The sequence below is a fragment of the Camelus bactrianus genome, chromosome 11 (genome assembly GCF_048773025.1).
Source record: "Camelus bactrianus isolate YW-2024 breed Bactrian camel chromosome 11, ASM4877302v1, whole genome shotgun sequence".
Taxonomy (NCBI): domain Eukaryota; kingdom Metazoa; phylum Chordata; class Mammalia; order Artiodactyla; family Camelidae; genus Camelus; species Camelus bactrianus.
The window spans coordinates 15,879,567-15,896,058 of record NC_133549.1 but is presented as its reverse complement, the minus strand read 5'-3'; the positions used below and the strand labels follow the sequence as shown (position 1 = coordinate 15,896,058).

The 16,492-nt window shown below is 39.5% G+C and overlaps 1 protein-coding gene across 1 annotated transcript; it reads right to left on the bottom strand.

The window, feature by feature from the left end:
* Positions 1 to 224: 224 nt before the first annotated feature.
* LOC105075649 (disintegrin and metalloproteinase domain-containing protein 20-like) lies at positions 225 to 1,608 on the bottom strand. Its single transcript, XM_074374455.1, has 2 exons — positions 1,603 to 1,608; positions 225 to 884 (listed from the first exon to the last, which is right to left on the bottom strand). The coding sequence occupies exons 1-2, from the start codon at positions 1,606 to 1,608 to the stop codon at positions 225 to 227; spliced, it is 666 nt and encodes a 221-aa protein (XP_074230556.1).
* Positions 1,609 to 16,492: the final 14,884 nt, after the last annotated feature.

Sequence of the window (16,492 nt, the reverse complement as noted above, 5' to 3'; positions counted from 1 at the left end):
CGGGTAGGACAGTCGGTCTAAGGTTAGTTCTGTGATACACAGCATATGGGCTATCATACACACGATAATCATCCATAGTTGTTTGATCTCTCTCATTATATACTAGGACTGCAGTGACAGAGTACCTTATGCTAAGATCTGTAAACATGGAGTCCATTAAGTTAGCCATATGTAACAGGTTTTGTACACACTTTGTTGAACATACGATACATTGTACTGGAATATTAAGCGAATCCTCTTATAACTCCTATATGCAGGGCAAAGTACCTAGAATTCAAATAATGGTGGCGGGCTTCACTGATACCAGCTTCAGGGAATAGGGGGTCCCCATTCTGCCTGTCTTTCAGGCTATGCACAGGTCCCATTGTGTCAGCGTCTGCCACTATCTGAGAAACCACATGTTCAAACATTTTAGAATACCTGAGGGGTTTTATTTCATAGGCAAGGTCATCCAGCTTCATAATACCTTCAAGACCCCCATAGCACGTGTCCACAGTGACCACGGAGAAAGGAATCCCCTCCACGTAGCCGAGGTGGTAACAGTCTGAAGGGATGAAGGGGAAGTCCATCTGCAAGGCGCCTTGCTCGTCCTGAGTCAGCAGCAGCAGCTGTCCAGGCCAAAAGATGTTCTTGCTCTTCATGTGCATAACGTGCCTCTGGCCCCCGAAGTACAGGCTGTAGGAGAGCCATCCTGGCACCTGAACGCCCTTGCCATGGTGGAACTCCTTCCTGGGTATCACCACCTCCGAGGAGATGTAGCGCCATGAGGGATGGCCTTGAGAACACTGGACTGGAGCCAGCATGGCCCAGAATCCAAGCAGCAAGAGGGCTGTCCTCCGAGTGACCTGGCTCTCTGCCAGCTGGGTGCCCCTGCTGAGGGACACCTGTCAATGAGAACAGGTGAAAAGAGGATCCCAGAGAAGCCAGGTCTGAATCACCTGATGCAGCCACTTCCTGTCAAGGGGATACTGACCATGAACAAAGCCCGCCTGGGCCTGCCAGCACTTACCCCTGGGTGGGTCTCCTACCATAGTTAGGTAACAGTCAACAGGTGTGGCAGTGGGTGGGGCCTGGATATTAACTCAGCCAGGGCTGAACTGGAAGACTGGGAAGGCTGTGTCTGTGAGTGCTGACATGGAAATGGCAGGTGACTGGGCCAGTATGTAATGTAAATTAATGCTTCCCCAATGCTCTGTAAAACCCTTCAGAGCTCACCATCTGATGCTCCCTAAATGACAAGATTTGATTTTCCTTACTCCAGGTGGTCAGGAGAGACACTATTCCTGACTGCCTCTGATCCCAGGAGTTGTTCCCTCTAAGCATTTTCTGTGTTTCTTTCCTGGAGTGTGGTGGGTTCCTCCTGTGCACGTGCTGGTGGCTTCTCAGCTGAAGACACAAGGGACCTGTCTGTTTGTGCCCAGTGTGAGAGTGCAAATATTTAACATAGTTTAAGCAAATTTCATACTTGTTTTGAGGGGAGGGAAAAATCTAGTACCACATCACGACCAGAAGACAATTCATTGTCCTCCACACTCTGAATATTTTCCTTTCATTTTACAAACATAGCCCCAACATTTAAGCGGACTGTGACCAAGGATGTACCTCCATGGCAGTCTGTCTACGCCTTGCTTTCTTCCTGCTGGTCAGAATTCCTCCCCATTCTCACAGGCCTGCTCATCCCTGGTGGATCTAACACGTTGTGCCGACTTTCGCCTCCAACACTGTGAGATTTAGACACTCTTTCACTTCCACGTTAGGGTTTTCGGGGCATAGGATGAGGAAAACTGATGCATAAAACCTAGTGGTGCTTTCCTTTCCCCTTTCCTCCATACAAGAGCTTCCCTGTCTTCCCCACAATTTTACTCTCTCAAATTCCCATTGATATTTTGAATGTCAATTCCACCATTATTATCTATACCCCGTACAACATGATGTATTCTTTTTCCTTTATTCACCATTTAATCATGCACATACACCGTCTTCATTTGTTTACTTCTTCTTTCTTTCTTCTTCTCCCATCCATTGTCTGGGCCCATTTTCATTTTACTGTAAAATTCTCTCTCACAATCTCCTTTGGTGCTTTACAGCTGATATGGACTCGAACTTGTTTTTTTTTTTTTTTTTTTTTTATACTATCTCTCCTGTTAAAGTACTTTCCTCAGCATGAAAAACGTTTTAAGACCTGGTCTCATAGGTACAGTAGGAGAGGCTTGCACTGATCGCCCCCTCAGAATCCACTGTGTCTGCTCATACATCACAATGAGAAGTCTACCTCAACCCCATCTTAACCCCTTTGAATAGAATCAGATTTCCTCTCACAAATGGGATGATGGGATAGGCCATGTGTCTGTGTGACTCGGGGTTTTTCTCTCTTCCCAGGTACCCAGGCTGCACAGCGTGAAGGCCAAGAATGCAGGCACGTGTTACTGTGCCCAAGACACTGCAGTCCAGACAGAAACCTCCTTGCAGGGTGAGGTGTGTGGGCTGCAGGCAACAACTTGGACCCCCCAGGACATCTCAGGACCCCCAGAGGGAGAACAGTACTGCCGTACACAAGGCTGATCACAGGAGCAAGTACAGGTGGAAATTAAGGGCAGTTTCCTTCAGGGTCTGGGGCTTCCCCTCTACATAGCCGTATCCTTAAGGCTGTCTCTGGCCTCATGATTCTATGCTGACCTCCAAAGTCTCTGATTTAGAAAGATTTGCTGCCATAGGAGGAAAGCATTGTCCCATGCACAAAAGGCACAGAATTCCTTCTAATTGCCTATTCCTGTATAATTTCCAATTAATTATCAAAGCTGCTAAAGTAAGTCAGCTAAATCCATAGAAGAGGCTCTGTGTGAATCAACAAAACAGCACAGCACAGCGAAGCTCAGAGAACAGGCTAGCCTGCAAGCAGCACCTCAAAGTGCAAGACGGGCATCAGGCAACACAGGCACTATATATCAAAGCAAGAGCAGACCGATCTGGTGGCTGCGGCCACTGTCTTAACCCCAGACTGACAGTACCAGTAGCAATTGACAAGGCAATGCACAGTGACACCCCCTCACCACCACCAAAGCTTGAGATACAAGATCAGTCTGATGATGCCAGAGGACACGTGAAAGGAATGTGAAAAATTCATCCCATCCATTGTTGAGGTGTCTGCTGAGAGCAGGGCAGATCTGCCTCTCCAGCAAATCAGAAGTGGCCTCGTACAATCAGCAATGGAGACTGGAGTAGGGTTTTAATGTGTTTCAGGGCCGAGGGAGGAAATGTGTCCTGCTCAGAGGAAGGCTCATCACCCCCGTGTGGTCAGTTGGAATAAGGCAGGTGAAACATAGCTCACACTTCACTGGAGAACATGCTCTCGGCCTGAATGACTTCTGAGTCCGTACACCCTTGGAAATTCAAACTGAAATAAAGTCAACTATCCCTTATCTTCTCAAAAGTAGTTAAGGAACCAATCACTGGAGATGGTATGGAATGCAATGCATGAAGATGCAAACTTTGCCTTACACCAAATTCACTCAGAATTTTTAGATACCAACTTTACATGCAAAACTGTACAAAGCCTAAGAGGAAGTGTAGAAGGAAATTAACATAACCACAGGCTGGTTCATGTAGAACATGAGCCTTGAGTTTCAACACAGAACACAAAAGAGCAATCCACAAAGAAAAACAAGGAATACTATTGACTTAATCAAATTGAATATTTGGAGTCTGTTAAAGACATTATTCAGAAAATCAAAAACAAGTACAAACTAGGACTGAAATATCTGGGAACACATCTCTCAAAAAGGATTCTCACACAATATACAAATAACATTAAAGCAAATGACCTTATTCCAAATAGGGAAACATCTGAATGGACACCTGACCAAAGAAGATACTGAGACACTATGCAAAATTATACCAAGAACTGGGGAAGGAAGGGGACAGAGACACAACGGTCCAGTTCAACTCCCAGAAGTCTGTGTGACTCTGATCTAGTTCGACATGAAAAAGAGCAGCCTACAAAGCAACAGCAACCTCATGCTCAATGTAAAAGCCTCAGATGTACTGATGATTTCTAAATAGAAAAAGACAGAAACCTGGTCTGGACTCCTGTGCCTCAACAGTGGACTGGAATTCCCACGCAGAGTCATGATGAAAGACATAAGAGGCACCCACGTGTGAACTGAGAAATGAACATTGTGTCTAACCACAGAACACAAATTGCACCCTCTTATATGTGAAATTATTAGTAATAAAAAAGAATTATTTCCCCTTTTCTACAAATGTGGCAAATTTGTAGAACATACTAGTTCATGAAAATCCATCTAATTTGTATATATACACAATTAATTATCTGCAAAATAATTCATGAAAATGATTTCATTTTCACTAATGTCAACTTTTCTATTCAAGAATATATTTCATCAAGGTACAAGACTTTTTATGTAGGAAAAGTTTACTGTACGATTGAAATGAGTGGAATGTAAATTCCCTTTCAAAATGATATGTCAATACTATGTCAGAAATGGAACAAAAACATCCAAATTCCATATAGAAGTTAAGCCTCACCCAAATCCAGATCATCCAAACTCCACACAAAGCTGAGAGGCACTTTAGAAAGATTATATGATGTACCGGTGTATCCCATGCTGCGGATAGCCTGGGTTTGGTTAGAAGTGTGGAATTTTCTGCAAATCAAAACTACAATGAGGTATCATCTCACACCAGTCAGAATGGCCATCATTCAAAAGTCCACAAATGACAAATGCTGGAGAGGCTGTGGAGAAAAGGGAACCCTCCTCCACTGCTGGAGGAGGGAATGCAGTTTGGTGCAGCCACTGTGGAAAACAGCATGGTGATTCCTCAAAAGACTAGGAATAGACTTACCGTATGACCCAGGAATCTCTCTCCTGGGCCCATACCCAGAATGAACCCTACTTCAAAATGACATCTGCATCCCAGTGTTCATAGCAGCACTATTTACAATAGCCAAGACATGGAAACAGACTAAATGTCCATCAACAGATGACTGGATAAAGAAGAGGTGGTATATTTATACAATGGAATACTACTCAGCCATAAAAACCGACAACAAAACACCATTTGCAGCAACATGGATGCTCCTGGAGAATGTCATTCTACGTGAAGTAAGCCAGAAAGAGGAAGAAAAATATCGTATGCGATCACTCATATGTGGAATCTAAAAAAAAAAAAAACCAAAACCAAAATAAACAAACAGACAAAAAAACAAACAAACAAACAAAAAACCAAAGCATAAATACAAAACAGAAATAGACCCATAGACATAGAACACAAACTTGTGGTTGCCAAGGGGGTGGGGGGTAGAAAGGGACAGACTGGGATTTCAAAATTGTAGAGGAGATAAACAAGATTATACTGTATAACACAGGGAAATATACACAAGATCTTGCGGGAGCTCACAGAGAAAAAAATGTGACAATGAATATATATATGTTCATATATAACTGAAAAATTGTGCTCTACACTGGAATTTGGCACAACATTTTAAAATGATTATAAATCGATAAAAAATGTTAAAAAAAAAAGTGTGACATTTTCTGAAATTCAATTTCCACAATATTCCACCAAAAAGTAAAAGAAATAATAAATGAATTCAGAAAAGTTACATACTAAATACAATAAATCAATTGTATTTCTAAACACTGAAAAGAAACTGTCAACAAAAACAAAGCAAAAAAAAAATAAACAACACTATAAAGGAACAAATTTGCAAGAAATCAATGTAAAAATAAGGTGCAAGACTTTCACTCTGATAACTTGAACACACTGATGAACAATTGAAAAGGACACAAACAAAGGTTCAGAGAGCATGTCCTCATGGAAGCAAGAATTCCAGTGGTTAAAATGAACCTTCTGCCCAAACACAGTGACTGTGATCCCTACCAAACCTGCAATGGATTCTTCACAGGAAGAAAGCCAAGCATCCTAGGGTTTGTGTGGAACCAAACCATGGAGTATCTCAAATAGCCACAGAGAGTCTGAGGAAGGAGACCAGCCTGGAATCATCGGGCCTCCTGATCTAACACTGCTTATGAAGCTACAGATTTTACATGCAAAATGATATAAAGTATATAAGGAAACATAGAAGACGGTTAACCTAACCTCAGGTCGGTCATGCAGAGCCTGATCTTTGAGATCCTGTTCATGCCGGAACACAGAGAATCCATCACAATTAAATGTGGAGGTTAAGCTGCACCCAGATCCAGTTCAGCCAAGCTCCACACATATTTAGGCGCTGAGGAAAGATTATTTGAGGAGCCACTGTCTTGTGTGTTTTGGATGACCTAGATGTTTTAGGAAGTGTGGTATTTTGTGAATTAATGAATTCAGGAAATTTACATAACCCATAAACAGAATTCAATTCTGTTTTAAAACACTGATAATGAACAGTCAAAATGTATATCCAAAAAAAAAAAAGGAAGAAAGGAAACAGCCCCATCTGCAATTACATCCAAAGGAACAAAATACCTAGGAATCACTGTAAATGAGAATGTGAAATTTTTGCACACTGAAGGCTAGAAACCATTGAAAAAGACAGAAACAGAGGCAGAGACCCAGGTACTCATGGCCCTAGGGAGAGAGAGAGGGACCGCACTGAGGGGGATGCATTGACACCCACCCTACCACAAGGGGACACAGTGCCCCACTTTGCTCTGAGGGAGATGGAAAGCCCACAGCTTCTTCCTGGGTTTAGAGAGCAGCCTGTACTCCCAAGAGAAACAGGAGGACCCTAATCTACCAGAGGACAGAAAGCCCTCCCATAAGGGAGAGATTAACCCTACACTTTCTGAGTGCGATGGACAGCCACCTAACCTCCCTAAGGGGAATGGAGAGGCCTCAATGTCCCCCAAGTGAAGCTGAGAGCCCCTGACCTTCCAGAGGAGGACAGAGGGCCCTGGATCTCCCCCAGCAGCACAAGCGGCCCCAGTCCTCCCCGAAAGAGATGTGGAGCTTGTCATCCTCCCCAAGGGGGAGAGTGAGTCCCCTGTGTGCCGCTTCTCGCTTCCCTTCTGTGCCCTCTATCTACTGGTGACTAGGAAGCTGGGCGCACTACTTACAGTAACTGTATCAAGCCGAAGCTGTTTGTTCCATCCTCAGATTTGGACGAGCCTTAGATCAAAAAACACTCTCCTCAGAGCTCTACGGGGATGAGCACAAACCATCTTGTATGAAGTAGCACGAACAATTCTCTTCTTGGTCCTACTGATATGTGGGTCATGTACACTTCCAGCAAGAATTGTCACACAAGATCACCTGTGTGTAACATTCCCGACTTTACCCCACCCACAATGTGACTTCCCACTATGCTAGCAGTAACCAACGGAGCCCTGTTTTACTTAACAGAAGGAGAATAAAACTTGTATTTGTCTTCAAGGCAGAAAATCTAGCAGTCCCATTTGCCCTCTTCTTCCTAGCAGAATATGTCTGTTTCATTATAATGAATATTTTCACTACAATTCTGTTTTTAGGAGCATTTCACAACCTCTATACTCCAGAATTTTTAACAGCCAATTCCATCATTAAAACACTCCTCCTAACACTGTCCTTTCTATGAGTCTGAACATCCTACCCACAATTTTGAGATGACCATCTGATACATCTCTTGTGAAAATTTTTGCCACTAACATTAGCTCAATGTGTATAATAATGTTCACTATACGTCATCAGCCCACCACAAACATAAGAAATATGTCTGACCACAGAGGTACTCTGACAGAATAAATATTAGAGGTTTAAACACCCTTATTCTTGGAATCCTTGGCGTGAACCATCCTTATGAATTTCGAAGTCTCCATGCTATCACATTTCAGCATATATTCCATAGCAAGGGCCACTTAATAAGCTGTCAGGCCCACAGCCCCAGCATGCTGCTGTATAATTGTTCAACACCAATAAACACTCTTGTTTTTATTATCATTCTCCTGTGTTCTCAGAAATTATACCTGTAGTCAGCAGCTCACACTGGTTACTGTTATCTTCATGCTAATTAAAAAAATTATCCCCTGAGGTGTTGAAGCACCCAATGAATATTTCTAATACATTCTACCACATCGATACCATTTCTAACGTCAATGAGATACCTCGTGGACTCCAGTGTCAAAAAGATCTCTAGTCATGGCCTCATGACTGATCACCCTATGCTCACGTAAAACTCCGTTAATGCTTTTGGTATATATATATATATATATATATATATATATATATATATATATATATATATATATTTAATTTGGAATGATGCTATGACTCAGCTATGGCCATCAGAGGCCTTAATACAGTCAAGCAACTTGTAGCTCAGCTTAAACTAAACATTATTACTGACATAATTAATGATAATGTGTTATTGTGTCAATGCTCACAGGACATAGAACCATTACAATTACATACACACATGTATCAGGTAAATAGCTTGCTAAATCAAAACCTCCTACCTCCCACTGAATCTCATGTTTCCTAAGCCATTTTCTGTTCTGCCAAACTCCCCAAACAAGGCAAAGCATACGACTACATAAGTTAAACTAACTCATCCAGCAAACAGACTGCTTCTGCCTCACCAAAGCAAAGTTCAAAAAACTACAAACTAGCTTACTACTGGTACCAATCAGTTACTTAGAAGTATAAGTTTTTTTTTTTAATTGAAGTACAGTCAAGTACAATGTGTCAGTCTCTGCTGTGCAGCACAATGTCTCCGTCATGCATATACATGCATATATTCATTTTCATATTTTTTCATTGAAGGTTATTACAAGATACTACTGTGCTATATAGAAGAAACTTTTTTAGACATGTAAGTTTTACACAGAAAGATATTTCTCTAGTTCAGCCAGTTATGTTTAAAAAAAATTTTAAAGTACATTTTAATCTCAAAAAATAATAGTTCAGTACTAATTGTAGCACAACACAAATGACTATACCAAATACCAATATGTCACTTAAATACAAACTCTTTATACATTTAAAATCTTATACACATTGTTGATGCAGCTTAACACTTTAAGCAAAGCACTAAAAAAAACCTAGATGAGTTTACTAACTTCATAAATTCATAAATGTGGACCAAGAATTTATTTTCATTTCTAATACAATTGCATGCAAGATTTAGCTTTCCATTGAGACAGCAATCTAAGTCATAAAACATTCAAAGGAGAAGACTGAAACATCACACTAAAAAGTAGCTCACAACTTAATTATGTTCTCATGGGAAATGGCAGTGATAAAATTAATCCATGAAGGAATGTTTGGCTAAGTTATACTAACACATTATGGTTGGGACATTGAAAGCCAGCCACTGTGATTATACGTTTATCCCACATCAATCGCTCTGATTACACTACATTGAAGATCCAAATTGGGCTTACATATCCAACTATGCTTAGGCCTAAATTCAAATTCTAACAACAAAATTATTCACCAGGATACTCCTAGCATCAACCTAAATATCGGAGGACTTGGCATGACTCATGCTGCCCTGGAGGAGCCTGGTCTGTAATCAATAAACACTGATAAACCCCATCAGCCCTGCATGCCGCTATCGTTAGGTAACCCTGCTAAGCAGTGCTAGTAAGCATAATTATCAAACAGAAAAAGGTTAGTCAAGCTGCGTCCTATAAGATGGAAGGAAATGAGGTACATTTTCTATCTTTAGAACATAAAATAATTTCTATGTGGGTTTTATGAAATAAAAAACCAAAAGAGGAATTTAGTGGTAGATTAAGAATCAAGGGCTTAATAGAATAAGGCCAGGAAACACACACTCACAGCCTGTCACCCTCCTTAAATATCAAAAGCTTCATAACCTATTAAAATGTTACAAACATGTAGGAGGAGATAAGTCCTAACAAGGGAATCATGCTGAAAACGGTGCTTGGATGACTCGAACTTAGCTTAAACATAAGCTCTTAGTTTCAGCCAGACTTCACACCACATGAACACTCTGAACTAAAGCTAGGTCAAACTTCCTGCCAAATTCACCTCTCGTAAATAAATAAAACACTCATTCAACAAGAATGGCCCTCAGAGAAAATATCTGCAAAAGATGAGACTGACAAGGGCTTCATTTCCAACATCTATGGCCCTCATCAAAAGGAAATGTTGTGGAGAAAAGGGTACCATTCTCCACTGTTGGTGAAAATGTAAATTGATGTAGTTACTATGGAGCACAGTATAGAAGTTCTTCAAAAGCTAAAACTAGATTTACTCTGTGACCTAGAAATCTCACTTCTGGGCATATATCCATAGAACGCTCTTAACTCTTAGAAAATACATGCACCCCGATGTTGATAGCAGCACTGTTTACTGTAGCCAAGACCCAAAAGCAACCTAAATGTCATCAAGCGACGACTGATTAAAATAGTTCTGGTCTCTATATGTGGTGTTATATTACTCAGCCATAAAAGAAGAATGAAATAATGCTATTTGCAGCAACACAGATGGTCCTGGAGATGCTCACACTAAGTGAAGTCAGTGAGACAAAGACAAGCACTGTATGACATCACTTCCACGTGGAGCCTAACAAACCATACAAATAGGCACATTCACAGAACAGAACAGACACCCAGACAGAACACACACTTACAGTTGCTATGGGGGACAGGCAGCAGAGATACTTTGGGAGTTTGGGGCTAGCAAATGCACACTACTGTATACAAAACAGATAAACAACAAGGACATAGTGACCAGCCCAGGAAACTGTAATCAATGACTTGTTTAAAATATAATGAAAAATTATCTGGAAAGTAAGATAGATACAGATGTGTGTACATATAATCAGTTTGCTGTGCACCAGAAACTAACACAACACTGTAAATCAGCTACAATTTAGTTTTTAAAATACTGTTCTCCACATGTAGACTGAAATTTAAATCTGATCTATAAAGAAAGTACTAGAAGGGAATGATGAAGTAAGCATTATAGGCACCAAAAGGCAAAGCTTAACCCTTCTAACTTTCACATAATGACTTAATGAGACGTGTAATGCAGAGAAATTAAGACAATTCACCTGAAACCAGGCGACTCCCTGCGAACAGTTTACAAGAAACAACTCATCCACATGGCAAAGCAGTGGAAAGACTTACGAGTAACTGTGACCCTCCTCATAAGCCAGGTGACACACGACTGCCCAGAAATGAATTTTCGTTCAACTTAAATATCACTTAAATTTTCACATGTAATTTTAAACGTTATTCCAAAAAGCGACAGCTTTTCAAGTTCAGGAAACAGCTTCCCTAGAGGTAAGCATCGACACCACCATCGTTAGTCTAAAAGCAGCCACCGATTAAAAAGTGTTCAAGGTCAAGAACACATTCATCTCAGTACCAACATTGAAAAAAAGTCTCCTAATTCATTAATGGACTAATCTATGAATTAATAGAAGCAGTACTGTTCATATGGGTCACAGGAAGTATTTCTCCCTGCATAAAATTTATCACAACATAAATCCACTAACAGTTAACAGGATAATATGCCTAAGCCAATACTTATTTATTAAAGCAACTGTTAAATTAACTAGGGTAAGCATTTAAGAAAAGATTTTTAAATGTAAAGGAAATCATGAATGAAAGAAAGATAGAATGATTGATTCAACAGCGTTTCTCATATTAAAGGCACTGCGTGACCAGGGCCGTTGTTCAACAGTCAAGGTACCCTGGCTGTGCGAATTTCCATAGTCACTTTCTTCTCTAAATAAAGACTTGTATGAATGGCCACAGGAGAGTTTTCCTGTCTCTTTTAATGAGTGCAACTGACCTTCCCATGAAAAGACAGGGATGAAAAGACCCTAAGGAGCTTTAATTTATCAATCAAAAAGTAAATGATCATTGCAATTGAAGAAATAATATAGCATTTAACGGATTAACAATTTTGGTTTGGGTGTCCTTGGAGAATAAAACCAAGTGAATAAAATTTAGACCAATGATTCAGAATGACATATCAAATACTGGTCAGAAGTTTTGATCAGTGGTCCCAGTTACTCTAGGGACAACAGCATAATCCTAAGGTTCCTATCAACAATATGATTTATGAACTTGATATTTTATCAGGACATCCCAGTCATGTAACTGGGGTTAATATTTTGTTCAAGGATTAAAGTTCTGTGTTGTCTGAATTCAGGCTAAGTAAACCTGGTCAGTTTCTACCTATTATACATTGCTGCCAGAGAAAAAGGACAAGAGAACAAAGGTCTCCTTGACAAGATGACTTCCAAGTGATGACACCATCACAGCTCAAACACTTCATACACACCATGATGTATAGCAGAGTTGGCCAGGGTGGCAAAGCCTTGTAATCGAGTGAAACGGAAAGTGGAATCCACAGAGGTTCAAGCCTTTTACTTTAGAAAGTGTTTCCAATCAGAATTCTGTCACTAGTGATGCCAATTTTACTCCACATACCACTCCTCTCAGGAATTGAACCTAAAGCCCTAGGCCATATACAAACCCAGAAAGGGCAAAACACTGTCAGACCCTATGGGTGATTACAACCTGAAGGTGACACAGTCCAATTATTGATTAAAACTCCGCTACATCAAAATGGTCAATTTATATATTTATTATTGCATCAATTGTAACTCCACCCTGGATCTCACAATATAGATCCCGCTTCTCTACCTTATCCACTAAGTACCAAAAACCTAGATGCGCTATTCATAAGAGCTATATCAGGACTAAGCTATTTATTTCAGCTTCTGACTGGGAGGATCTTCAGTTCCAAATATGCAGTAATCAGTGCTCTACAATCAGGGGCACAGACCGTCTCGTGCACAGTTACACTCGCAAATCTCTTCTCCGTCCTGCTGATAAATGCATCATGTACACCTGCAATGGGAATTATTACACAACAGCACCAATAACTAACTTTCTCATCTTGAGTCCTACCTGTAATTTGATTTTTTCCCTACACTAGCAGAAATCAACAAAGCCCCATTTGACTTCACAGAAGCAGCAAAACTTGTATTTGGCTTCAAGGTAGATAACTTGGCAGGCCCATCTGCCCTGTTCTTTTTAGCAAAATAGGTCAATTTCATTATAATGTGTACTTTCACAGCAATCCTGTTTTTTGGAGCATTTCACAACCTCTAAATGCCAGAATTATAAACAGCCAATTTCACCATTAAAACCCTCCTCCTAACAATCTACTCTCTATGAATTTGAATATCCTACCCCCAATTTGGGTATGATCAACTTACTCATCTCGGGAATTTCTTTTTTTTTTTTTTTTTACCACTAGCATTAACTTTATGTATATGACAAGTTTCACTGACCACCATCACATCAGGCACCCCACCAAGAACATAAGAAGTACGTCTGACAACAGAGTTACTATGACAGAGTAAATAATAAATCTCTAAACACCCTTATTGAATCATAAAAATTGGACCTACCCTTAAGAATTTTAAATTCTACATGTTACCATATTACAGCATATACTCAATATAAGGTCCACTAAAGAAGCTATCAGGCCCGTACTCCCAAAATGTTCTTGTATAATGTTTTTGTACCCATAAACACTCTTGTTGTTACTACCATTCCCCTGACCATTATTTCAGAAATCCTAATTATACTAACAAGCTCACAATTAATATTATCTTCATTCTTATTGAAAAAAAAAAAGCATGAGCTATAGAGACACCAACAAACATTTCTAACATAATCTACCATATCAATAATACTTCTAATATCAATAAGATATCTTGAAGGACTCATGACTAATCATCCTATGCTCTCACATTACTTCTTTAATGCTTTTCATATATATAAACATACACACATACATATACACTAAATTCAGGGAATGCTGTGTCTCAATTATGGCCGTCAGAAGACTTAAGAGAGTCAAGCCACTTGTAGTTCAGCTGAAATTGAATACTATATAATCAACCATAAAGTTTAACCGACTCAAAGCCCACAAGACATAGAACCGTTACTACATACACATGCATATCAGGTACATAGCTTGCTTAATCAAAACCTTCTACCTCCCAATAAATCTCGTATTTTATAAGCATATAACCACATAATAGTCAACTAGCTCATCTAAAAACAGACTGCCCTTACTTTCCCAAGGCAAAGTTAGGATAACTGCAAACTACCTGACTAGTGACACCAGTCAATTACTTAGATGTCTAAGTCTCACATGGAAAGACATTCCCCTAGTTCAGCCATCTATGGTAAAGAAAAGTAGAATGTATATAAAGTACATAAAATATGTACAAAAAAAATATTCTGTGCTAATTGCAACCTAACCCAGACTACAAACTCAACAGCAATGTATCACTTAAATATGTAAGTCTTATACATACAAAGTCCTACTCACATTGTTGATGTAGCTTAATAATTTAAGCAAAGGGCTGAAAATACCAAGACATGTCCTAATTTCATAAATACATAGATGTGAACCCAGCCTTTCCATTACTGTTTAATAAAATTACATATGCAAGTATCTGCATCCCATTGACAATACCCTCCGTATCACAAAGACTAATAGGAGCAAACAGAAACATCACACTAAAAAGTAGCTCATCAAGCTTAACTGGTCCTTAAGGGAAACGGCAAGGATAAAGATTAAGCCACGAATGAACGTTTGACTAAGTTATGTTAAAACATTATAATTGGTAAAGTTTAAGCCAGCCACTCTGAGCATAAGAATAGCCCTTATTTACAGAAATCTAGCAGAAGGTGAGTTAAGTAATAGCTTAAAATGAGGCCTGAGCAAAAACGAAAAAAGTTGATTAAAGAATTATAAGCTGTAAATGAAACTTTAATATTTCTGTCTACACTACAGCGAAGATCCACCTGGGATTACATATTCCACTATGCTTAGGCCTAAATTCAAATAGTTGTAACAACTAAACTAACTATTCGCCCAAACAGGGTCAGCCTAACGTCAAAGCACTTGGTGCTGATTTGCACTCCCCTAGAGGAGCCTGTTCCACAATAGAGCCTCACCAGCCTGGGATGCCAACCCTGTTGCTAGGAAACCCGGCTAGGAAACCCTGCTGAGGAGGGCTAGTAAGCATAATGACCTAACATGAAAACTTTAGGTCAGTGTGTTACATTTAAGATGGGAAGACATGAGCTACATTTTCTAACTCTAGGACATAAACTGATTTCTATGAAAGTTTTTATAAAATAAAAAAGAGGAATTTAGTGGTAAATTAAGATTGAGGGCTTCTTTTAATCAGGACATGAGGCACACACACACCCCCTGTCATTTCCCTCAAATATTGAGAACTTCATAAGCTATTAACATGTTGCAGACATATAGAAGAAAACAAGTGCTAAGCTGGTGGGAATGTAAATTGGCACAGTTACTACGCAGCACAACATAGGGGCTCCTTTAGAAACTATAAACAGTTTTACTGTGTGACCCAACAACGTGACTCCTGGGTATCTATCCAGAGAAAACTCTGATTTGAAAGGTACATGCATCCTAAAGTTTATAGCAGCTTTGTTTACAATATCCAAGACGTGGAAGGAGTCTAAATACACACACAATATACATGATTGCGTACAGCACTTTTGATCTCTATGTGCAGTGGAATATCACCCAGTCATAAAACAAGAATGAAATAATGCCATCTGTAGCAGCACATTTGCTCCTGGAGATTACCAGACTATGTGAAGTAAGACAATGACAAACATAATGTGGTATCACTGCTACGTGGAACCCATCAAATAGCACACATGAACTTATTTACAGAACAGAACAGACTCACAGACATAGAAAACACACTTATGGCTACTAAGGGGGAAAGTAGGGAGGAGAAATTTAGGAGTTTGAAATTAGCAGACATAAACTTCTGTGTATAAAATTGATGAACAATTGGGAAGTACTGTATAGCATATGGAACAGCATTTGATAACTTGTGGTGAACTATTATGAAAAAGAATCTGCAAAAGGGTCTCTACATATATCTAGATAGATATATGTATATAAAATCACCCTGACATATGTTTAAAAACTAACACACTGAATCAGCTATGCTTCAGGTTGGTAGAAACTTTCATTCAACATCTAAAGTATAGAAGATTGAAATTCATATCTGATGTTCTAGAGAATGTACCGAAAGGGAATGATGAAAGAAACATTAAAAGGACCAAAAACCAAAGCTTATTTCCTTTACCACTTGCATAATGATTTAACTAGACAAGTAATGAGGAGAAATTAAGAAGATTAACCTGAAACCAGATGATCTTCTTAATGAACAGATTAAATAAATAAACTCATCTATATGGCAGAAGAGTGAGAAGATACATGCATAAACGTGACCCTCCTCACAAGCCAGGTGATACTTCGTTGTCCAGAAATGAGTTTTTGTTCAGCTATAAATATTACTTACCAAACATAGCTTTTAATGTAATTTTAAATGTTATTCTAAAAAGGTACAGCTATTTTGATACAGGAAACACCTTCCCTAAAGACAACAATCACCATTGTTGGCTTAGAAGTAGCCACCAATTAAGAAAGTGTTCAGGTC